We start from the raw sequence: 24,684 nt of genomic DNA, 5'->3' as shown, positions 1-24,684 counted from the left end.
CTGGCAGCACAGATGGATTTGGCCATTTTATCCTTTTACCAGTGCAGACATAGCACAATAACCTTTTAAGTATGGTATTTATGAATAGAGCGTATCTTGTTTCTTTCACAAATGTTAAAGACTCCAGTGATGATGTGATTTTTTTGTAAGCTTGATAAACCTTAAAACCCTTCATGTGTGAGGGATTTTATTTAATCTGCCTGCTTCTATTTCACTTTGTTTCAAATCAAACTTCAACTTAGTTCCTACTGTGAGCAGTGGTTCGATAGAGAAAAGATATGAAAGTGCACATGTGTAGGGTCTTTACTATAGCACCCTGAACTGCAAAGAGGAGCAATATTGTCATTGGATCGCGGCTAACCATTCTGAGCACATAATATTTTAATATTAAAGAACATTCTTTTTAATAAAAACAGCTCACAGACATTAAACTTATAACAATAAAAGGCCAGATCCTTAGCTGGTATACATTGGCATTAACTTCAATCAAGCTAGGGCAATTCACATCAACTGGAGATCTGACCAAAAATATTCACATTCAAAGGCTCCTGCCCCATCAATACACTGACAACTTCCATTCACGTTAATGCTTCATAAAAAAAAAATACAGCACCGTTTTCTCAGTCAGGCTACCTTATCCCAATGACTACAACACAACAATACTTTGATCTCTCCAGTCTTCTTTCCAGTGATCTTGCAGTGCTTTACAAGGATTTGAAAGTGTTTTCCCGCTCTTGCAAGTTAGGCAAGTATCCGTGTTTTACGGAGTGGAAAACTGAGACACAAAAACTAATTGACTTGCCCAAGGTTTTACAGAGACTCTGTGGAATAATGTGCAGTAGATCCCAGATCTTTTTAACTCTGTGTCCTGTGCCTTGCCCACAGGACTGTCCCTCCTGCACTTTGAATTGAGACCATTAAAATGGAGTCTGAAAAGACTTAAAATTGATAAAATAACCTTTCATGGCTTTGACCTTGATTTCTCATTCTTTTAACCTTTATTTCATGAATGCTCTACAAATAGAGCTTAGAATTTTCTTTAACAGTTGGCTAGGGCACTGGCAGGTAGCTTATACCCAAAATGGAATGTGCAAATACAATATATAGAATTACAAAACCTGGTATTAAAAGAAATGTGGACATGAATTTACTGTGAGGCACATTGTGTCTTAGAATGTTAATACTCTGTCACCCATTTGCATTCTTGCTGTTTAAACTGATGGTGTTATTACTGTGAGTTCTGTAGATCTCTACTGTGCTTTATGGAATGCTGTTTCATGGGAAATAATAGTTCCCACTGGGGAAGGAAAACTGGATTTAGTGTTGTGTAGAGAACACGGAATTGGCATACATTGCTAAGGAGTGAATATTGACTGAACAGTGGGTGTAGGGGAACTTGTGTGGTGATTCTATACCTATTCCTCCCAGCATGTGTTTTGTTCATGATGAGCTGTCTTAGGAGACCTAGGATTGGAAACTATAAATACAATTAGTACGTTGATTTTGTTTTCAATGGCTGTTTTCCCCGAGTGGAGTGGCAGAGTAACACAATATACAAACACTGGGTTTTTCACATTTTGATCAAATAACCTTAAACTATTGTCTGGCTCAGTGTTAGTCCAGCAGTTCCACAGCTTCAAAGATTTATTTCATCTTGTAAACTTTTGGGGTTGTGATCACACCATGTAAAAACCCAACACCCAGGGAAAAGGTGCAAAGATGGGCAATAAGTTACATCTTCAAAGCAGTGCTCTAGGATTTGCTGTGTGGCTCTTGATATTGATGGGAGTTAGGAAACTAATCCTTGTGCACCATTTTGAAAGTGTCCCTCTAATTTAATTAGTGTATCAGAGCAAATTGCATCCCTATCAGGATGCTATCACATTACACTTAAGTTACTACTTAATGCTCTCATCTGATTTTATTCATGTTTTTGTTCATCTAAGTGCCTGATCCTGCACTTAGGCCAATGATGAGCATCTGTATGCCTGTCTTGTAAAATCAGCACCGCTGAGCAGTTGTGCAAATGCATTAGTACCTTTGCTTGCCCATACATCTGAGGGTAGGATTGAGTCTCTTGTTTGTACCTTTTGTTATACAACACAGAGTAATTTGCTCTCTTAAACGTCACTAACTGAATGAAGCATTTCTCTGGAGCACGGTTTGTGATTATCCTGTTTGTGAAGGGTTATTACAGATTCACTAAGGCCAGGTGCCATACAGATTTTACTATTTCACGTAGGGTTCTATGAATGGGTTGACTCATTGCCAGGCATGACATAGCAGCTCTGTCTCTGCTGAGGGTCTCCAACCCATGGCCTCTCCACCTCTGCAGTGGCCTGCAGAGGCACTGACTTTCCAATTTCCGGGGGGGTGCTTGACCCCTGCTGTGCCCCACACCCCACCTTCATTCCACCTCTTCCCTCAAGCCCCCACCCCAACACCGCTTCTTCCCACCCCTGCCCCAACTCTTCTGCCCCCTCTCTCCACCTCTTCCTTCCCCCACAGTGCCTCCTGCACTCCTGAACAGGTGATCACCCGGCGGACAGGAGGTGCTGGGGGGGAAGGAGCTGATCGATGGGGCCCGCTGGCAGGTGGGAGCCATAGGCGGCAGGTGAACCCCCACTTTGAGGAGGCTAGCCAGCAGGCCCCGCCCCTTCTGCCCAAGGCCCTGCCTCCCCGCATGCCAGAGCCCCGCAACCCACCCCCCCATAACAGGAGTAGCCCTGAGGCCCCCTGCGACCAGAGGAGCCCTGGCTCGCCCACCCTGGGCCAGCCCCCACAATGCCGGGCTGCATGCCACTCCAGGCGGCTCCCCACCTGAGGCTGAGCTGGCCCCCACCCAAATGCCGGACACTAGAGCCAGCACCCCTCCTGCCCCACAGCCAGTGGCCCCAATGCCCAGTGAAGCCACCTCACTCCACTGCCAGACCCCTGCGCCTGCCGCTTGCTTGCAACATCCCTCCTCACTCCCCCGCTCCAAGGAGAAGCGATGTGCTGATCAGCATCAGGACCTGCGGGGGCGGGGAGGTGGAGGTGGAGTGCAGATAGGCAGGTGATGGCAGCTGGAGCCGGTGGTGGGTGGGAGGGCCTCAGGGAAGGGGGCAGGGCCACCGTTGCCCTCTGGTGGCTGCGCCAGGGAAGGCTCCTATTATACCTGCTGTCCGTGGCGGGAGCTGATTGCCAGGGCTGCGCGGGGGGGAAGGGGCGGCGAGCACCCACTATTTTTTTCCATGAGTCCTCCAGCCCCAGAGCACCCACAGAGTTGGCGCCTGTGATGGCCTCCCTCTTCCTGTACTTGGTCCTCCAGCCAAGATCACTTCAAAAGTCTCTTCACTTCTGGGGTAGTCCATAAACAAAAAAGTAAGGGGAATTAATGCAAAGAAACTGAATTAATAAGAGAGAGGGGAATGACTCCCTCACAGATGTGTCACGATCTGGCCCATCCTTCCCTCAAGGAGGGGGTTTAAGGCAGTGGTTGTCTGGGAAGCTCCTCCCTCCGGAGCAAAGGGTTGAAGATCTGTTCTCTTCCCTCACTTGCCCACAAGCGAGCTGTTCTGCTCCCCTTTTAAACAACAACTCCAGTCTCTGCTTGTGCCTTGCAGATGTGGTGGGGTGGAGTAGCTAAGCCTAGAGCAGCACCTTAACCCCTTGTTCTCCAGTGTGGGGTTTGTATACCTCACAGATTCTGATTTTTTTTTGACTGAAATATTTAAATTAGTACAAACCTGAGTGTGGATTGGAAGCAGTTATACCAGTATAAAAGAGCCTTAGATTGGTATAACTGCATCCCCATTCTGGGAATTTTACTGCTTTAACGATTCCAAACTGGGATAGTAAAAGCAGTAGAAAAGCTATTTGTAGATCAGGCTATTTCTAAAAAAAAAGATTCCCACCATTTCAATTGTCAGTGCTCTAGCCCGAAGAGCTTTTGTTACTGCCGTTTTGATTAGACTTGCCTTTTCGCAGGTTTAACTAACATGGTACTACATAGTAGTAATACAGGTCCAGACTCTTGCCACACTAGGGCTTTTGCCTTAGAACTAGTGAGAACACTTGAAATAAATTTCTCCAACACAGGCATGTCCACATCCTATATCATCCTTGAATCCGTAAATAGTTTTAGTTCTTGCTTTGCCTTTGTTTTAACTTAACCAAGGCATTAGGGAGATGTAGGGGTTTAAGGGAACATGAGGGAGGAAAGACTTGAGAGATTCCAAACTGGCTGTCTTTGTCAGGACAACTTGAAAACCCAGCTCAAAATGCCATTAATCAACCACGTTAAGAGTAACCCCACTTCAATCTTTTTCCACCGTGCAAACGTGCATCTGGCTGCTCAAGCAAAACCAACCTGCGAAAACAAAGCTACTGAATGTTTCATGTTTAAAATTCTCATCACTTATTTTTCTGGAGCCAGCTGAAACAGAGAAATTAAAAATAAGCAAGTGTTGATTTTTTAATTTATTTTTTGATAAGGAAGTTTGCTGTCTGCTGTATTTTGTGTCGGTAATTGAGTGTCAGCATTTTTCTGTTCCATATTAATACTGCGGTGCCTTTATGGTGGAGTGGTGGAACACAAGCTCTTGCCGAAAGTGACGTTCCTTTTGAGGAAGTGAGGCCGGGGTTCAAGCAAAAGATAAGCTGAAAAGGACAGCAGAGCACACCACAGAAATGCAAAGCTACAAGAAGAAGTTAGTGCAGATGTTTTCTGAGAAAAAAGCCACCGCTTCGATCAGTAGTGTTACACCTGTGTAACATCAAGCCCATTGATTTTGCTGACCCAAATAGCATGTAGGGTTCTTGACAGATTCAGTAAGCTACTGGATCACAGTTTTTGCTTTTTGTTTCCAAATTACAGAGATTAATCAATTCCTTTGATAAAGGCAACAAAGCATATCTACTAAGATTCTCTGCCCTAAACTAGAGTAGTATAGGTTTGTAGAATTTGATTGTTGAAATTTAGGGGCCAACTCTGTCATCTTGTTATTACAGGTGATAGATGTATTAGAATTGCACATATAATTACAGGTAGCACAGCAGTGGGAAAAAAGTATAGCCTGATCTAAACTGAGGCTTTGCTTGAGTACCTGAGGAGTCTTCTGCTCCTTCCATCCCCTCCTCATGCAGACTGCAAGCAGTCCCCTTTTTGCCTGGTGTGTCAAGTTTCATTCTATTTAGCTACTGTCCACAGGGCCCCTTGGCTGTAGGGAAGTTTATGCTTTTCTTTCCCTGGGACTAAAATATTTGTGCTCATATTAAGGGATTGACAGTAGTGGAAAGTGACATGCATTCTTTCCTCACAGATAAGGTGAGGTGCAAACAAGATCACTGTTGGTTTCCAACTGCTCTACAGAGGTCTGCAATGCTATTTCGCTCTTTCGGTGCCAAAACTCCCACTTTAGGAGGGATCCAGGGATATTTATTCCATGCTGCTGCATTATCGCTGGTATTGAGCAGACTGTCAAATGTGATAGAATTTTCCAGAGTGGGTTTAGTCCTCGTCTAAACTCAGCTGACACCCTAAAAATGTAGGGGCTGATCCTTCAGTTGTTACTCATGAGAGGCATCTCGTTGACTTTCCAGGAAATTATCTGGATCAGATTTTGATCAGTTCTTGCATGGATGCACAAGAAGTCACACTCTCTGCCCCTCTACTGGGACTAGCCAGAATCCCAACAGGGTTTATAATACCTGCTTCCTCCTAGGGCACCACTGCTGGTAATATCTGAAATGGGGAGAGGTCATCACAAGGCCAAAGGTGGTGCGGCAGGTGTGCTGGTGTGTACTCCCTGGGGCCCTTTGAGTCAGTTAGAATTCCTGCTGGGGACCCCAAAGATTGCATGGCTCTTTTATAATCCTTTTTGCACTCCTGACAGTGCACAGGGCAGAATCTAGCCCCACAGGAGTGGGCTCTAAATTAATGCAAGAAGTCAGATGGTGAAAATGCATGTCCAAAAAATCAATGGGAGCATTATCATTGATTTCAGTGGGACCAGAATTGGACCCATAGGACCAGAGTGCATGACATATAAAAAGCCTGTTGTACGGAGGTTACCAGTATGAAAATTTTAAGTTCTACTGAAGTCAGCTGGAGTTGAGAGCACTTAGCCCCTTGCAGGAGCAACTCATTAGGATCCAGTGCATTACCGACTGAGAATCACAGGCATCAGAGTGCGAGCATGGCCTGTATTGAGTCAAGTCACTGTATGAATTTTTAATAGTAGGTTACTCCTGGAGAAAGTATTTTAAACTAAAAAAGTTAGTAACTAAATTGCTGAGAGCTTGGTCCTTGTCCTTTGGGGGAAGGCGAATGATGATTTTCAATTTTCCTATGACAATTTAAGTTTGCAAGCATAGTTCCTATGTGGTTAGTATTTCAAGGACATATTCTCATCACAGTAGCCAACTTTCATGTAGTAAATAAACACCCCGACTTTCACAATAAGCCAAAAATCAAGCTAATCCCATTTCAAAACAAGGCCAAAATAAGTCAATCCCTAAGAACCCCAACCAACACTCTATGTGACTAGATCCCCCCGGCGTGCAGTCAGGGTCTGTGGTGGGCCCGCTGTGCACCCTGACTCTCTCCCCCCCGTGCCCCTGCTTGCCCCCCTTTGTCTCGGCTTGATGGGAGCTGATTTAAAAAAAAAAAAAAAGCAAAAAGCAACAAGGTACAACAAGTAACAAGCTGCAAGCCAAAAACTAGCCAAGAAGCAACTCTCAAGCCAAGGAAGCCAAAAACAAGCCCAATTTCTGCATTTTTTTTAAGCGAGTTTGGCATGACTGATTCTCATCTTGATTCATTGCATTTTAATCATACAGGTTCTATTAATAGTTGAAAATAGTCATCTTTTGTTAGACTCCCTTGCTATTGTGAAATACCTTGCTGTTCTCCATAGTCACCAGAACCTATCTCACTAATCCATTGTCATTCAATTGTTTCCGCCTACATAGGCAGCCATTAAATTCTAACAACTCACTGTTGTCCCACATCTGGCAGAGGCACAATACAACCCTGTTAATCAGTGGTGGATTCCACATTTATAAAGAGGCATTCAGTGATACAAGAATCTGTATAGTAACAACTTCATAATATAAGCCAGAATACATAAATTGTATAGCCAGTTTTCTCAAATCTTCACGTCTCCCATTTGGTTCACTTTTGCTGTCTTGAAAGCGCAAGAAGTACCTCTATTGTGAAAGGAGTTTGTAAATGAAATTGAGGGTTACAATCGACATAGCTGAATTACTGAACCTGTTGCTAGCCTGGGTCATCTTACTAAAAGTGACGTCATGCTTATGGTTAGATTCTGCTCTTAGGCCAGGTCTACGCTACAGACCTGTATCAGTATAAGTATGTCACTTGAGATGTGAAAAATCGACAAACCTGAGTGACATCGTTATACTGACCTAACCCCCCCGGGTCGGCAGAGTTATGTTGACAGGTGAGCTACCGCGTCTCAGAGAGGTGGATTAACTATGCAGATGGGAGAAGCTCTCCTGTCAGTGTAATAGTATCTTCTCTATGTGAAGACAAGCCCTTAGTTTCACTGTTGCAAGTCTGGAATAATTCACTGAAGTCAGGGGACATACACTGGTGTAACTCAGAACAGAATGGCCAAAGATGGCCAGGCCCGCTGACAGCAATTCTGGGCAGAACAGTCAGTGGGCCCCTTAGAAAGGTCCTTCTGACATTTGGGCGGTGCTGTGCCCAGCGAGCTGCTTCTGGCTGCGTCGCTGGTGCCCAGTGAGCTGCCGGCTGTGCTGCTGGGTGTGCTCTTCCGGCACGACTAGGGCTTCCACACGCCCGCCGAGCTGCCTTCGCCACCGCAGGCACCACCCCGCACGCGCCTAGGAGCCCTGCGGCCCGCCCAGGCCCTTGGGCAATTGCCCCCTTTGCCTGAAGATGGCCATCAGCAGCCTGAGGCTGAATACCAAGTGTAATTACAGCCTTTATTTTAAAATAAATAGCATAGTTTATTCATGGTAAAAAGCTTCTGTCCTTTTTAAACTGCCAATTTATTGGGCTGAACAAAATATTCTTTTAACTATAGCTGTGGTGACGGAAAGTGATACATAATGCTGCCTAAGTGCTTTTTAGGAACAGGACTTAAAATGAAGATGTATCTTTAGCCAAAGACATAGTTGTGTTTTTAGGCCAATACAGTTAAAGGTGGCACTTGAATTTCCATTAATTGTTCCCTTCCTTTGCCAGTCTGTTTTCATGTGTGAGTATCTCAAGTGCAGGAAATTTGCTCAGGACTAAAACTTAGCACACAAGGCCTTTACCCAGGAAACCTTAACCCTCTTTTCAAAAGATTCTTTTAAAAAGAAAATGTAGAATTGTTTCAGATGGTTCTTTTTTTTCTTTGCCATTACGATTCAGAAACAGGTTTTGTTTTTTAATAAAAAGAAATTTAGACTAGATCAGAAGCGAGTAACATGCCTAACGGCTTTTAGCATTTTAAAAATGAATAAACCAAACCAATCACCTTCTCCCAATGAAACTTTGAATTTTGACAAATTAAAGATATCCCACAAAAGACCCATCACCTGAGCAATGTCCCACACAAATATACTCCAATACTTAGTATTCCGACTCTCTTTGCTGCTTTTTTGTATATATTAAATGGAACAAAGGAAACCGGTTTATCCATGACACTAACGTAATGAAAAAAGGCTGACTGGTATTCAGTGTTATGAAGGCAACCCTGATGTTTCTGTCTCTATGGGAAACCAGGGTTCTTGAGCTGCTTTGGGAGCTCCTGCTCTGCTGGCTTTATGGAATCTACATGTCACTGAAGTCATATGCTGTGACTCCAGGCAGAGTTGTAAACCATTTCATTTTTACTCCTGAGCAGATGAATCCATACACCAGCAGTGGTGATAGGGAAGATTTTCACATGGGTATATCTAGGGATAGTGGGATGAAATTTAAAAAAAAGGAAATTTTGGGCTAAACACCAGGAAAACCATTATGGTAAGATCTCATTGTGATATAGTCTCTGATCAAGTGATTGAAACCTCTTTCTCTGTGACATTTAAGACAAGCCTGGGAAAAAACCTGGACAGACTTTACAGTACTAAAGAAAATCCTGCACTGGGATAGAGCTTAAATCTCCCATTTTCTCCTCTAATTGCTAAAAGAGAAAAAAGGTTGCAGATGGAAGAAAGGTGGTGCGTTAAAAAGAAAAAATAACGAAGTGTTGAGGAGTGTAGAAAGAAAGAATAGGGGCAAAAAGCAACCCTTAGAATGAGAGAGGTGAGCTATCATCAACACTGAGATGGCAAAGGACAGGCAGCCTGTTGCCAAAATGTAAAGTTCATAATGAGTCCTTTAAGGCCCCAATTTTGCAAACACTTCTTCAAGTGAGTAGTTCCACTGTTCTCAGCATCAGATTCAGTATTGGCCAACCCAGGTGTTCAAAAATTCATGACCTGAGCCTTCAAAACATCATGAGATTGGCTTAGAAATTTTGAGACCTGAAATACATTTTGGGTTTTTGATTTGCCTTCTGGTTTTTGAGCCTTTGGGGGTTCATATTTCAAGCTTTTCTCCAGAACCATAAGGGAGGCAAACTTTTTTTAAATAAACACTGAGATTCTTATATACTACCATGACTCCAGGAGCTGGGGCTTTAAGAAAAATACCAAATATCACAAGACCTGCAAAAATATCTCAGATCTGACAACATGGGAGACTGCTTACTGAGTCAGAGCTGCCAGGGTCATGCCTGAAATTTTCGGTTGTGTTGGCTTTCGTTCAAGAGTAGCTGTTTCAATGCTCTATGGATATAGACTTTACACTCAATAAAAGAAAACATGATAAAGGCCCAGGCCCTGGCACATATCCCTGTATGTTTCTGACATGAATGGCACTTTTCTACACCAGGGTGGCCTCAGTAGAAGTTGAACTCTTTTATTTAGTTAACTAAAGGACGAGTCTCCTCCTTTCCCTCCTGTGCTAGTAAGATGCATTCCTTCTTGTGCCTTGCCATGAGCTTTAAGGATGTTTTCAAAGCCCATTGCCAACCTGCCTCTAATCTAAACTGCTCCATGTTAGATGAACTCTGAACATTTCTCACCTGTTGGAGCAAACTGAGGTGGCACAGATAACAAAAGTTTTAGATTGGGATGAAATTTTGCACAGCATCTACCATTGCTGTCAACCAGAGGAGCCTTTGTGATGTTAATTGTGATATTAGTAATTGTAAAATAAAGCTACATAGTTCTGCTCAGTTCTCTGGCCCCTAAAATGCAAAGCCAAAAACAGTTGTCCCATAGCTCTAGTGTCCAGCTCTAACCCTGACATTTCTCGATAGTAAGAGAAAAGCTGAAGTTACAACTCTGGTTCCTTCCTGTTTTTAAACATCATTATGGGAGACACCTCTTTCTTATTTTTAGCTTACAATTGATGTTAGTTAACAGGTTGGTAACAAAGGTTACCACTTGGCCAATATTTGACCAGCTTGGCCAGTTTTTTTATGGATGTGCCAGTTGCCAGAAAAATAATTTAACCTGCCAGGGTTTGTTTTTTTTCCATGTGGGTCTAAGGATTTGCATTATTATCACAATGCATTGGGATATCTAATGTTAGAAGTTTCTATGTCCAGTTAAAGATGCTGCAGTGTTCCCACTTCCGCAGTTTAAGCGGTAACAGATCAAAACTGCTGAAAATACAGCAGCTGTCTGCCCACTGACATGTATGAGAAAGGGTTTGAGTCATAGGAGAGTGAGGTGATGTTCAATGTTATCAATCTTACCTATATATGTTATCTCTCTAGGTACTCTAAGTGGCTGTTGAAGGGGGGGAGTTACGGAGTTGACTTGTGGTTGGGGGTTGAGGTTGCGGGGGGGGGAGGTTTGCTTGTGTGTGCGGGGGGGGGGGGGGGGTTGCATTTCAAAAGTGGTAACCCTATTGGTAACACTGGAAGCATTTTCTAGAATTGAGGCTGAGATGTATGAGCAATTGTGGGGGTAAGCAAGCTTGCTGTGTGAAAACGCATGCTCTGAAAATGCAAAATATTTAAGTGTGACCCTAATTTCTCATTCTCTGTTTGGTAGCTGGCTCCAGAGGCTGTTGGTAGTTGTCCCTGTTTTCCATGATCACTCCCTAATTTGGGGGCTGGTGCCCAGCAGTGCAGTTAGCAATTCATCCCTAATTACCATTGTTTAGGCCACTGGCTGTTAGAGTGGTGGATTTATTTATTGCACGGGTAGTTTGCTGCAGGAAGCTAATATGAAAGAGGAGAAATATCCTCAACCCATTGGCTAGTCACTGAGAGCAATGCCAGTTATTTAGCACTGGAGGCAGGGCTTAGCTGGCTGACTCAAACCTCATTGATTGCTTATCTCTAAAGGGCAGGGTTCCAGTGTCAAAATGCCAGTTAAGTGTTGTCTCTTTCCCCTGTTGTGGGTCAGCAGGTGATAAAGTGGTCACACTAGCTAAGGTAGGTTTCCAAGGAAAGAGCCTTTCCCAGGAAACTTAATGTGCTTTTGAGTTCCTTGCAAGGTGCAGGAAGAGGGACCAGAGCCTAGTCCTGAGAGGTATGGGAGGATACTTTTCTTTTTCAGTAACTGTGCTTTCAGCAAAGCAACTGAGATATTTTGTTAAAGGGCAGGTGTATAAGTTAGGGCAGCTTGTTTATATTAAGAATATCAAAATCATGCAATATCTGGATGGAAAGTCTGTGTTTTTTCTACTGAGCAGGAAAAATATGAACTATAGCACAGCTAATGCTCTTTGCTGAAATAATGTACCACCAAAAGTGCAAAATTATTGTGTTTTACATGCATATGTGTGTATTATGGCAGTACCTGGTAGTAACTCCCATGTGTGTATAAAATGGTTAAAAAAAATAATTTGAGGATTTTAGTTAATTGCAAATCCCAGTTTTCCTGTGCTGGGAATCTAAGAGGGGAGGAGACTCTGATTAAAAATGGATGATCTTCCTTTTGTGCTACTGCATGAGTGCTGGCTAGTTTATTTATTTTCACGGTCCAAAGTGAGCGAACTGCAAACAAGGATTTCCCTACTCAAGTTGATAAAATGTTGAGACCCCTCCTAGTTCGTAAAGAAACCTGCTCAGCTCCTTTTCAGGTTCAAGGGTGTTCTTTGGAGAAGTTACTTTGAGGCTGAGACCCCATTAGCTGTAACAATCTCTCTCCTGTCTGGAAACAACCTCTATTTATTCTTCTTGCAAGTAACCTCCTAAAATAACTGGAAAAAATAGAAGGAAAAATACGGAATGGGTGGGATTTTTGAATGGGTAACTTGGTGCTGACTCTGGTTAGTGTATAACCATTTCACAGGTTCCAGGGTTTGTGTGGGTCCTTCGCACAGCAGCAAAAGCAAAGGGTGCGGGGGGGGGGGGGATTTTAAATTGGGAAAATGTGACTGTTAAATAAAACCATTGGCGAGGGCCGCTCGAAGGCAGGCGCAGCCCCTGAAACTACTTATAACTGTTTTATAAAAAACTGACTAAAGATTTCAAACTGCCACGATCCCTTTATAGTAAGAGAAGGAAGCCTGCTTTCTTTTTCCCCTGTAAGGCTGTGGCGCTTGGAAGAACAGCATGCAGGATCCCAGCAGTACAAACGCCCTCCCCCCGCTGTTTTACACTGGCTCCAGCCTGTGTGTCTCACTCTCTCAGGCTGCTGCTTGCTGGGTGTGGCTAGTGCTGCTTTATTGGAGATTCCAGCTGTGGCTGTCTGTCAGTTTCCGCCCCCAAAGAGGAGTGAGTTTTCAGGGACTGGGAGCTGCGGTAGGAAGAGCAGGAGCAGCAGCACGCGGAGATCAGGTTTGCTTTCTCCAGGGGATTGGGAGAGAAATGAACCATCTGAAGAAGCCCCCCCGCTCTGTTACTACCACGAGTTTTTCTTCAGAGCAACTTTGATTGTGGGTTCTCTTCTCTGGAGCGGCTGTATGTGTAGATAGGCTGCCGAGAAGCTCTCAAACTGCAATCGATCAGATTACAAAGGGTGGGTGTGTGTGTGTAGGGGGGCTCATTCAGAAAAGAGGCTCGAAAGGCAAATGAACCGGGCTGTCAAGCCAAAGAGCTGGATCCACAAAGAGCCTGCTATAATCTGGACCTTTGCCTGGTAGGGACTGTAAAACGGCCACCTTTCATGAATGCCGGCAGAACTCAAACAGGTTAGTGCGAAACTTACATTGCTTCCCTCCTCCTCCCACAGGTCCGCTATACATCATCTGTATTTATTTATGCATGTTTGTTTGATGGTTGGTTAGAGTGTCTGTCTGGTAGAGAGGGAGGTTTGGGGTTTATTTTTTTAAATCAGAGGGTTAGAGGAGAAATCGAAGCTGCTTTTCTAACAGACTATTGGAGAGAGATTTTGCTTTTGTCTTTTGTGTTAACTATTGAACCTCCCCCAAAAGCAAGCTATTGTTTACTTTGACCTTCAACAAGGTTCAGTAAATCCAGGGCACTCTTTGGCACTGAATAGCTAGAAATAATGTTCTTTATTTACCAAAAAACCCCCAACCCTCTGCCATTGTTAAAGGTTTGTTCTCCACTCAGCGTTCCTTTGCTTTCTCTTTTGTTTTAACATAACCTTCTGGTACATTCAATATCAAAAATAGAGTGAAGTTGGTTTAAACAAACCCCTCTGGCCCATAATGTTAGAAAATGTTGTGGAACTATTGTGGAAAAACTCAAACATTCTACCTTACCTTGGAGTGTTTTTGGGCATTGCAGGGCAAAGCATTTGCAAGTGAAATATAAATAAAGGTCATGTAGACTTCTGCTTTCCTGGAATAAGAGGAGCAAAACCTGCAGATGATACTCATGTGCATTAATATGGGCTAGCATGTTCAAAGTGGTGGTGGTTCAGCTTCCTTTGATTATCTCAGCTAGAAGCTGTCCATGCATCTTAGTAACACAGTTGAATTGGATTTCTCAAAGCAACCAGGGTATCAAAAAGTCACTCTCTTTCCTGGGCTTTGTGGGAATCCTTGCATGATTAGTGATATACAGATGGTTCTTGCGGCCATTGACCTTTCTGCTAGAGATGGTAGGATTCCTATCATGTTTAGGTGCTTGCTTGTCTGTATTTCTTGTGTTGTACACCACCTGTGGACTTTTCAGAGAGGAAAGAATGGTGTTTTACCTTTTTATATTGCTTGACCTGAAACTATTGTGGCTGTCGAATTACATGTGATTGGTTGTTGATGTACACAAAGTTAGCAACAGAAACCTGTCTCCTTGGATATTTTTCCACTGGGAGGAAAAAGCTGGAGGTCGGGAGCAGAATGCTAACTACCAAAAAAGCACATCTGAGATTAACAGACTTGTGTGTTTCTGGATGGGCAGGGAGGGAAACAGAACATAGAAAGGAATGGAATATTACCCTTAACTGCATCAGTTGTACATTTCAGTTAGTTTCTCCATGTAAATCTGTTTTCATTGTCCAAATAAGATAGTGTTATGGCCTCAATTTTAGGTGACCCTCTACATGTTTAGGATGGATGGATAGATAGATTTTATTTCCTCTGCCCTTCTTTTGGATGGAACATGGATGCTGGGTTGATTGAGGTCACTTTGCAGTGTAACTTGCAGGTGGTACTGTAGGTGGGAATTAGAGGACTCTTTATTTTAAGAATTGTGCTGGTTCTTGAACTGCTTGTTGTTTAAGTAACTTATTGTGCAGTTGCATAGAATATGGAAATTGAGATTATTAAAGGAAAACTAATCTTAAATTAAAACTAGACTCAGTGAAGAGTTTTGGTTTGGCCGTTAGTGATTTGACATTCAGGCTCAGATTTGAAACCTAGGTATGGGATGTTGCTTCAGGCCTATCACTGGCTCCAAACACTGGATCAGGCACCAACTTCAGGCCAAATATCAAAATCCACAATTCCCTGTGGCTGCAACTGCTTTATTGTCTGCTGTATTCATCTTCCGTAGAGGAGAAGGTGGCAGCAGAGGGGGAGGGCAAGTCTGCATTGCTGCACTACAACAGCACAGCTACACTGCCGTAGCGCATCTGGTGAAGATGCGCTGTGCTGACGGGAGAGTGTCTCCCGCCGACGTACTGCCGGTGAGGACAGCGTTTAGGTTGCTGTAACTTACTTCATTCAGGAGTGTGTCTCCTCCCTCCCCCCTGAGCTCCATAAATTATATCGACTTAAGCAGTAGTGTCGACCAGCCCATAGTTTCTTCTGCCACAATACCATTCAGGCCTGTACCTTGCCTCTTCTTTCTGCCTCAGCAAATAGATATTCTGCTGACGCTCTTATCACAGGCATCAATCACCTCAAACTGTCCAATTTCAGAAGCCAATGACTCTTATGAACCCTATCAAAGGGCAGAAGGTTATTTTCTTCTGACGATTAAACCTAATTTCCCCCTTGTTGGGTAAAGGCCTGAAGTAGATTGAATCCCTTTACACCTTGCTTTCACTAGCCTTTTTCCTTCAGACTTACCAACGCTGCTCTTACACTGCTGGAGCTCCACAGGTGGTGGTGGTGTAGTTAGGCCATTGGCATTCACCAGCATTTCCATCAGCATGTAACCTTAGACTTGCTCTGAGCAGGGTTGGATTATGCAGTGGTTACAATGCTGGTGGCCTGTTGGCATAGCGCTGTGGATCTGTAGCAGTAGTGGGAAGTCTGAAAGAAAAAGTTACCGGAAACACAGCCTGAGTTAGGTGCTTTTTGTTTTTAAACTCATTGTAAGCATCTTTCTGACTAAACTGGTTTCTGGCATGATTTGTCCAGTGTGGACAGAGCTAGAAAGGGGGTTGAATTTCTAGCCTAGATTCTTATCTAGGCTAGCATGCACATTTAAACATGGTTTGCTCTTGTCTATATTGAACACTCCCACTTAAATGGGTTCAACATCCCAGAGTAGATGGTACTGAAATTTGTTTTTTAGGCATCTATTAAATCCAAATCCTGAGGTCCTTAATTACACAGGACTCACTGAGGTTAGTTTTTATTCAGGTAAAACCTTAGGATTTGGACAGTAGTGAATGCTGGATCTGCTGTTAGCAGTGAATATTGTCATTAAATTGTGTTAACATAGCTGGAGAAAAGGATAGAAACATGCCAACAAAGTCCTGTAAAAAGCTCCTAGGCACTATGGTAATACAAATACGTGTGCATGGGCTCTGAAGAAGGAGGTGCTTAAGTAAAATTTGTTGTTTTTTAAAAAAAGTTTTCTATGAAGTATTCAATCCTGGACAGTTGATAACTTTTGGGATAGCGGACTCCATAATGCCTAACACATACCTATATATATGTTAATCCCGCTTTGTAACAGCAATAAATTGGTGGTAGCAACTTGGCAGTAAAGTCAGAGGGTAACTCCCAGTTGTAGCCTGATATTTTAATACCCTATCTCCTTCTTTCCCCCCCCCCCCCCCCCACTAAAAGGAAACCACCCTGAAATTTTGCAGAGCCCATTTATTTCATAGTAAAGTCTTTCTCAGAATTTTGATTAGAAATAAGAAAATAAGTTTCAGGACATTGCCATTTTTAAGATTTCCCCCTCCTTTCCTTTCTCTGGAGTGTTCCTAAGTCTTTTTGGTGCATCAGGTCTTCAAAAGGGCATGGCCTAGAAACTCCAAGTTTGTATTTGGTTCGGTTAGCTCTTCCGAGGAGCCGCACACTGAAGAAGGGGTTAAAAAAGATCGTTTAAATGTTGCTGTTTATATGCTTGAAAATGGCTATTCTTTCCTTTCTCTTATCTGACTTACTCAGTCCAAGAAATCTTAACGTTGCCCCATAATAACTTGTTTTGACCTTTGCAGTTTTTTGCAAGTATTATGGGGAAAAGTTGCACAAGTGGGATGACTGTGATTAAAATACATAGCTGTGGGAACGGGTTGTGTCCTTTAACTGTTCATGCCCAGACTTTTTAACTTGTAGAATTTTTGAAAACTTTCTGCGGGGACAAGAAGAGTTAATTGAAAAACACTTTCAGCCTTAACTCTTTTTAACAAAGATTTTTTGTGTGTAGGAAAGCTGTATTCGGGAATCGCTTTACCCACCAATGAAATGCTGCTACCTCTGATACGGAATGTGGCAGCTATTTAACCAAGTACAAGGGGCTGAGAATGTTTGATGGGACTAAGCAATGAAGCCAAATTCCTAATAAGGCTTGGGGAAAGGGAGAACTCACGAGCCCAGAAATGCTGGGTCCCTTCTGTTTACCTCTGAAACAGGTAGAAATATACTGAGGGGAAGGGGTTTTCTTCCCCTTCCACTGGCTGCCTGGCAGGGAATAGCGGTGCTGATTGGCCTTCATGCTTCCTCCTTCCCAATTTAAAGTTTTCCCAGGGGTCATTTTGACTTGCTCCACAACTGTCCCTCCCTCCTCCCACACTGGTAGTATCTTGAGCTCTGGGTTTGACCGTTCACCTGTTTTGGGATCAGGAAGGAATTTTTTTTTTTCCATTGCACTAAACTGGCAGAGGTCTGGTGGGTTTTTCTCCTTCCTTGCAGTGTTGTGGGGGCACAGTTAGACAAAGGAGTAGGAATAGGAAGTCTAACATCAGGAGATAATATAGGAATATTTAGTTAGCTGTAACTTTAGGCTGGTGTCGGGGGAAGATAAATGCTGAAAGGGCTAGGTCCCAAGGGTAAAGGAGACCTGGGGTTTCACTGGTGGACCTTGTCCCCTTAATGACAAGGGGAGTCTTGAAGCTTATACAGACCTAGATCCTCCTTGGTATCCACTACTCCCCTTGTGGGAGGGAGGGCGAGGGGGTTCAGAAGTAAGCTGAGCTTAGTCCCATGGGCAGACTGAAGGGGGTCTATCCTGAGGTATTGGTTATGTGGTGGGAGTTCTGTCATCTCATCCTAGACCCAGTTAAATGCCTGATGTGGGAAGGGGTGAGCATATGTGTCCCTTCCCATTGTTAAGTTAATAAAGTTGGGACCTGCCACTCAGATCCATCCCTGTGTCAATCTGTCATTTGTCTGTGTCCTGACCAGTGCCACCAATGGAACTTGAAACTGTTATCACAATGTAATTGTACGTGTTAAGGGTTTGGTGAGCACTTGAAGGCTGAACCCTCTACTCTTAAGAATCTCCTGGAATTTTTCACATCTACAGGTGGTCAAGACATGACCATTGTAATCCTTGGTGGAACTCAACTGCAGTTACTGGAATTATACGACAGTCCATATTTTCACTATCATCAGCACACAGAATACAAGAGAGCCTGCTGCATTATATTCCATAACTTCAAAAAACCCCAACAAAACAAACAAAAAAAAAGCACCAATCTAATTCACAAAACTTCACTGCTGTTTACAATGCACTGCATGAATCAGAAAACAACCTGATTTTCATTATCAGAGCATGAAATACAAAGTTATGAGGAGGGAAAAAAAATACCATGTTTCTATTTGGTATTCTAAGAAAACAAGCTTGGGAAGCCATTGAGGAACCAGAAACATTGCATACAATGTTTTTAATGTCACTTTTATGTCCTAACTCTACTTGAAAACAATTTAAACTTCTGAGATTGTTACTATCTATAGTTTATGCCCATAAGAAACCGAGTTCAAGTCTATTTTCTTTTAAATAAATAACCCTTAGATTTCCAATATCTCAGGGAGGAATAAAATTCCCTCAAACATTCTATTTTAAAAACAGGAAAGGGTGGGGAAGGAGGTGGAAGAACCCGAGTCTTTTGTAAACAATTTTGTGGTTCCAGCTGCCAAAACAGTATCCACAAAATGCTCTTAAGCCAAGTGTCTTTGGATGCAAGGAAGCTTAAAGAGCAGTAATTTTAGAAACACCCACACATTTAAATATATAATATTATTATACATACATTTGAGCCACTGTGGACATAAGTCCTCCTGTAGCTATCTTTGTTGTACGTGGCAGATGGATGATTTTAACAATGTTTCTTTTTCTGGAAAGTCTTTGGACTGGAGTCAGACTCTGGGAGTTTTATACCATATTTGTTATGCCTCTGGTATAGACAGCGAAGCAGAAAGATTATATTTTGTGTTGGCATTATTTAGCTCGAGTTTTTTTTTTTTTAAAAAAAATCCCATTTGCTACAGAAGAAAAATAAAAAGCAGAATCTCATCCCATGCAATATCCTTCTCGTCCACCCCCAAGAAAAAAAACTGGCGGCTGAGCATCAGTTAAAAAGGGGGGAACAGGACTAGAGATCAAAAGCAAGTTGCACCACATTTAAAGCGACCTGAAAAATCTGGGTCCAGAAGAGCTCACTTCCTATTTTGGCATCAAAATAAGTAGCAGGATTTCCAAGAGTGCTCAGCACTCTTGAAAAATCTGATTAAGTATCACATTGGGAGCGGACAGAGCTCTTCTGAAAATCTAGCCCTTAGTTAGTGGCCTATATGGCGGAAGAGCTCTTCTTTAAAAACAAACAAATAAATGCCACTTCAGTTCCTGCAGATTAAAACCTTCATAATGTCTTCAGGCGGGAACTTATGTAAATATAGAATTCCCTCTCCCATGCTAATGTTTTTACCAAGCTGATGAAGAAACATTAAGTAAAAAACAAAAATACATACATGAAAATAAAGGCACTAAACCTTGGATGCTGTACAATATGAAGGTCGTTCCTGATGCTTAATAAACACACTTAGAATTCCCTTGCTTCTCCTTTTGAAGAAAATAAGAGATGACCTTCTCTTTTTTACAGATTTCCTGTCTGTCATTCAAGGAACGCCTTTTTGCTATTTCCTGTTGCAAAAAGTGATGGATGGCAAGAAGTGTTTCTGATGTAATTACAAATGTTTCTCCCCTCCAGAAATAACCTGCTAAAAAGCATATTGTACCTCAGAAGCAGGGTAGCACCCTTAAAAGCTGCCAGCTGCATGCAAGAATACACAGTGCTGGTACTGCTATGCCACTGGCTGGGGTCAGGACTGTCACTGACTGATGAGAAGTTGAACAGGAAAGAGCAGAGAAATGAGATGCGGTAGGATCTCATAATAAAATAGAAGATAAATGTGTAGCCTTGACCAAGATGCAGTTTAGCCCGTGGAAATACAACAGAATTTGGGGAGGGAAAGGGGACAAACAACCCAGATAAAATGAAACTGCTAAGGAGAAATATAAAATGCAGTTGTGTTCCTCTTAATGTATACATTTACCAATATTAATGTGAATTTTTATTATTTACAATAATCTTGTAACCTCTTCAGTCCATTCTCTTACCAACTTGTTCACAGAAAATATTTTATTGTACTTTTGTGGAGATTTGAATAGTCACCACCAAGTAGTAGTTCTATTCAGGTTCTTACAGTTGCATCATCGTGATCCCCAAATGTCTTCAGACGTGCTTTAAATAACAAAACTGGCATTTATAAGAAAGACCCAATCTACTTTATTAAATATACACCAAGTTATCTAGTCAGTGCTAGACAGCAGGGGAAAGACTTCTAACCTAAGACAGCTTTATACATGTGATCTCTTCTGAAATGCATCCTGGAAGCTCTTAATGTGCTTAGCTTCATCGTCAGTGTGCTGTTATTAATAGATGACAACAGCACATAGACTAGTTTAAAAAAAAAACAAAACCTGCCAACTTGCTCACACAATTTTGGGGGGTCCAAGGGAAGAGAGATGACCTTTCTCTTTCCCCATCTCCAAACTTTCACTAGAATTTCTAATCATTGGCTCTACTGTACTTCAAACTCATCCTGCAAAGACCTGTACAGCACGTGAACTGTGCAAAAATCTTTTGAAGCTATCATGGAGGGAATTTAGGCTTAAGAGCACAGTGTCTTGAGTTAGTCTATTGACTGCATTTACAAGTTTTGGAAAGAACATTTTAACTACTGCCATTATGACACCTATTAATGTAGGGAAGATATATTTTTCTGCTGATTAGGTACAGTATATTGTCTCATAACTATCATTTCTGGAGGTGCTTACATCTGCAGTTCCTATTATTTTCCCAAATACACAAACATGAAGAGCAGTGAATGAGAAAAGTGAAGCACCCAATAGAGCAGAATATCTCACCCATGAAGTCCAATCATCTCTCTTTCAGGAGTGTTCAGGGCTCATGCAGAGCTCATGAGATATGAAGGCCCTTTCTTCTCAAATACTGATTTATGACTGCATTTTATAAGAACTGGCAGCAATAAAAGAAAACGGTGATAAGGAAGTACCAGTAAAGAATTTCTTTGGCTGTATTCCAGCAATTTCAAATATTATCAACTCAACAGAAACAGCTACGCTATGATAACACACAAACCAATCAACACTAAAGTGAACTCATAAAGCTGAAATTTTTGAAATTATAATGTACAAAATACAATTCCATTTTATTACAGAGAAGCAGTGAAATACAATTCACTAATGTTGTTAGTTATCAAAAATCAACTATATAAAATACTGGAGTTAGAGGGAAAGTTTTAGGTGCCAACCAATGCCAGCTGAGGATCCTGGATTAATTTATGGACATTAGAGTAAAATTCTATAATTAGTAGCAATATTGCAATATTTTATTTACAAACAAAAAACCCAGAAATACTACTGCTACAGCATTTAGTATTGTGCTGCAATATTTAAAATCCTAGAAAAGGAGGAAGAAATAATATGATTACTGTTGCCCTTATTAAAAATATAATTTACGTAAACTGCATATTAATATATGGTCCGTAAAAGAAGCTGTGCTCGGAAGAAAGGCTGATGAAAACCACATCTCTGGTTCATGAAAGATTTAGAAATGGAGGAAAGATCACCAAAATGGGCATCTCTGGTGTCCCAAAGAATATGGGAAGTTTTTCACACGTGTTGAGCACATCTGGAATCGAAGCCAACAATATAGAGCATATTCTAAACCAAGTTATAAAGATCATGTTCCTTCCCTAATTTAAAGTTTATAGAGCAATGGGAGAATGGTTCTGTTAGCAAGAAGGGTTAAGACAGACAGCACGCTTATGAGAAGTCAGTAAAATACTTTTAAACACACAGTTAACTCTAATTTTGTAAGTAGCTCCATTGACTTCAATGGGACTATTCACGTGCCCTAAACTAAGCATGCAGTTAAGTACCTTGTTGAATCAGGGCCTAAGCTAGGCCCTAACAGAAGTCTCTGCTGCCATCAATGTTCATAGTATTCATCATCTTAAATGTAATGAAGCATTTTCTGGTGGGCAAGAAAGTAATGCACAAGTAGAAGTGGAACTGCATTCCTTGGGGACCCTAAACTCCCTGTTTATTAAGGAAAACAGAACTGGGTATAATGGTTGTTATGAAGGCAACTTCCCAAGAGGATTTTGCAAAATCCTAATAATTTTTCCCTACCCAAGGATGTCGGGGGAGAGGACTATACAGCACTAAATTTACACAGATGAAGTTCTAACCCCTTAAAGAATACAATTTATGGATTAAGACATGCTCTGCTAATGCAGAACAAAGGTTCATAAAGGGGATAAAAAAATGCGGCAACCTGTATAACCAATTTATAAACAAGTTTATGTGCTTCCTTCTGTCTAGATCAAAGATAGAATGTGTTTCACTCTCAGCCATCTATTGTTTAATACATAGAGTAGATGTAATTCAATACAGTGGGAACTACAGTATATAGCTTTATACCAACTTCCCTTTCAAATTCTTCTCCACAGCTACTTTAAAATATTTAACATGCTGTCAATAGCCTTTACTAAGCTCTTTAACTGCATAACTCCATTTCATTCAAGTCTGTAAAGCTCTAATCTTTGTAAGTACTTATGGTTTACTTCTTTAAGTGCATCAGAAAACAAGCCAGCTAAGGCCCACATATTGATGTGCCTGAAAGTGACAACTGTAAACTCCCTTGTCAATGACATCATCAAGAAAAAATTTAAATAGCTAAACATGCACAATTTGCTAATTTCTTTAAAGGTTTACATTTTGAATACCAGAATAATCCTGAGCATGCATAAGAACTTCATTTGCATCTCAGGGCTCTGCCATGCATAAACAAACTGAGCTGTCCTGTCTCACGCTAGACCCCCAATGAATTACAAACTTATTTCCCATTTGGAGGGTCATTTATATGATAGTAATATAACAGAGATCAGAATTGGGCCTACGTATCCAGAATAACCCCATGCAGTGACCTTGATTCTGGGTTTTCACCTAAATATGTTTAAATTCCTCAAATATATGCATACAGCACACTCTTTACAATTTAAAAAACAAACAAAAAAGGCTGTGACATTCCTGTTTAACTTCAGGCTTTTGGGTGATTTCTGAGATCTTCTGGAATGCCTCCAACTTCTCCGGACTGTCAGAAGCCACAGCTGCAATAACTATGAAAATTATACTGAATAAAATTAGAGGGAAAAATTGAGTGATTTTAGCCAAAGGAGGCAGGCTGCAAAGAGGACCATTCTGGAGCCCAAATATTCTCCAGGTTCACTTATAATTGTTGATTCTATTTATTTTCCCAGTGCTCAAGAGAAGGAAGGGAAGGATAAATCTGTAGGGTTTAGCAAAAGGAAAATCTCAGACTCTTCAATTTCCCATTGTAGGCAAGTGTGGAGTAGCCATTATCAAATGGGCAGAAAGTATCAGCATAGGTAATGAACAATCGCTTTAGTTTGGTGTTAGGAGTGCATTGTGCTGTTGGAGGTACCTGTTTTTGAATTGCACTAAGGTGATATTACTGAGAGGGATATATATATACACACACAGAGGTAAGAAGCTGTACAATGTGTGCAGTACAGTGCAAGCTGGTGAAGTCTGACTGTTGCTGGGCAAAGTATGTTAAACAAACATTGACATATTCCTAGTCCCAGTCAAACCAATTCTCTCTGTGTGGCTTAAATTCTAGCAGCAACCATACAAAATGTTGGGTTAGTGTGAGAAATTCACTTTTAAGTTGTCTAAGAGGAGCCTCCTACAAGGCTCCTTTCTTTATTCTGACCATATCAATGTGTCTGTTTTTTAAGAGCATTTGTTCTCAGGTTTATTTATATTGGCAGCCACTAATGTTTCAGTGAGTTAACCTAAAGATACTGCGTACTGTTCTGGGGCCACATTCAGCTGTGAGAGAGACGTGTAACTCTATTGAAATAAAAAAGCTTCAGACCAAGCACATGCTGTTAATGATAACAATTGTTACATTTTGATCAGCACGGTTCTCTAAGTTTTTCTTAATGGGTAAATGACTATTCTAAAATGTTCCATACTGTGTGTTTCTGGGACACAGGAGTCCATATTGGGAAATTTTCATCTACTGAGGAAGGATGATCTTGTGGTTCAGAGATTCTTAGATTAAGACCAGAAGGGACATTATGATCCTCTAATCTGACATCCTGAATAACACAGGCCATAGGATTTCACTAGGTGGTTTCTGCATCAAGCTCAGAATGTCTGGTTGAGCTAGAATATGTCTTTTAAAAAAGATGTGCAATCAAACTGGTGAAGGAACTAGCCTAGGACTTGGGTAATGTAGATTCAATTCCTGGCTCAGCCATAGACTTTTTACAACTTTGGACATCACTTAACCTACCCTGGGCATAATTTCCCATATGTAAAACAGAGATGATAGTTTTGTGCCCAACATGCTTGTTGTGTCAATTAAAAATTCATTAATGACAGTGTATTCATGTTTTCCTTGGGTTTCTGTATGTGTATTCAAGGGGGCTTTCAATCCTGGCACTTCAGATTGCAGTTTCTCATGCACGGGAATGCAGTTCAATATATGTGCCCTGGCACTTCTCCTGTTTCT

At 41.7% G+C, this 24,684-nt stretch overlaps 1 protein-coding gene across 17 annotated transcripts in view; it reads left to right on the top strand.

Moving 5' to 3' along the window:
• The window catches only part of ARVCF (ARVCF delta catenin family member), a 448,905-nt gene that overhangs the window by 208,171 nt on the left and 216,050 nt on the right, over positions 1-24,684 (top strand). For 2 of the 17 annotated variants that reach the window (XM_043529842.1, XM_043529840.1), the window contains exon 1: positions 11,324-11,450. The exons of 8 other annotated variants lie outside the window; for them this stretch is intronic. Coding sequence is in view for 3 of the 9 variants with exons in the window: in XM_037879236.2 (XP_037735164.1) it covers positions 13,133-13,153 (21 nt within the window). In the remaining 6 variants the exon portion in view is untranslated. Of the gene's footprint in view, positions 1-11,229; positions 13,154-24,684 lie in introns of those variants that run through there. 7 more of the 17 variants (XM_037879236.2, XM_043529837.1, XM_043529841.1 and 4 more) reach the window with 7 other exon arrangements.

Source organism: Chelonia mydas, chromosome 15 (assembly GCF_015237465.2).
Source record: "Chelonia mydas isolate rCheMyd1 chromosome 15, rCheMyd1.pri.v2, whole genome shotgun sequence".
NCBI classification, from domain to species: Eukaryota; Metazoa; Chordata; order Testudines; family Cheloniidae; genus Chelonia; species Chelonia mydas.
Note: the sequence above shows the minus strand (reverse complement) of the source record. Positions and strands in the feature narration are given on the sequence as shown.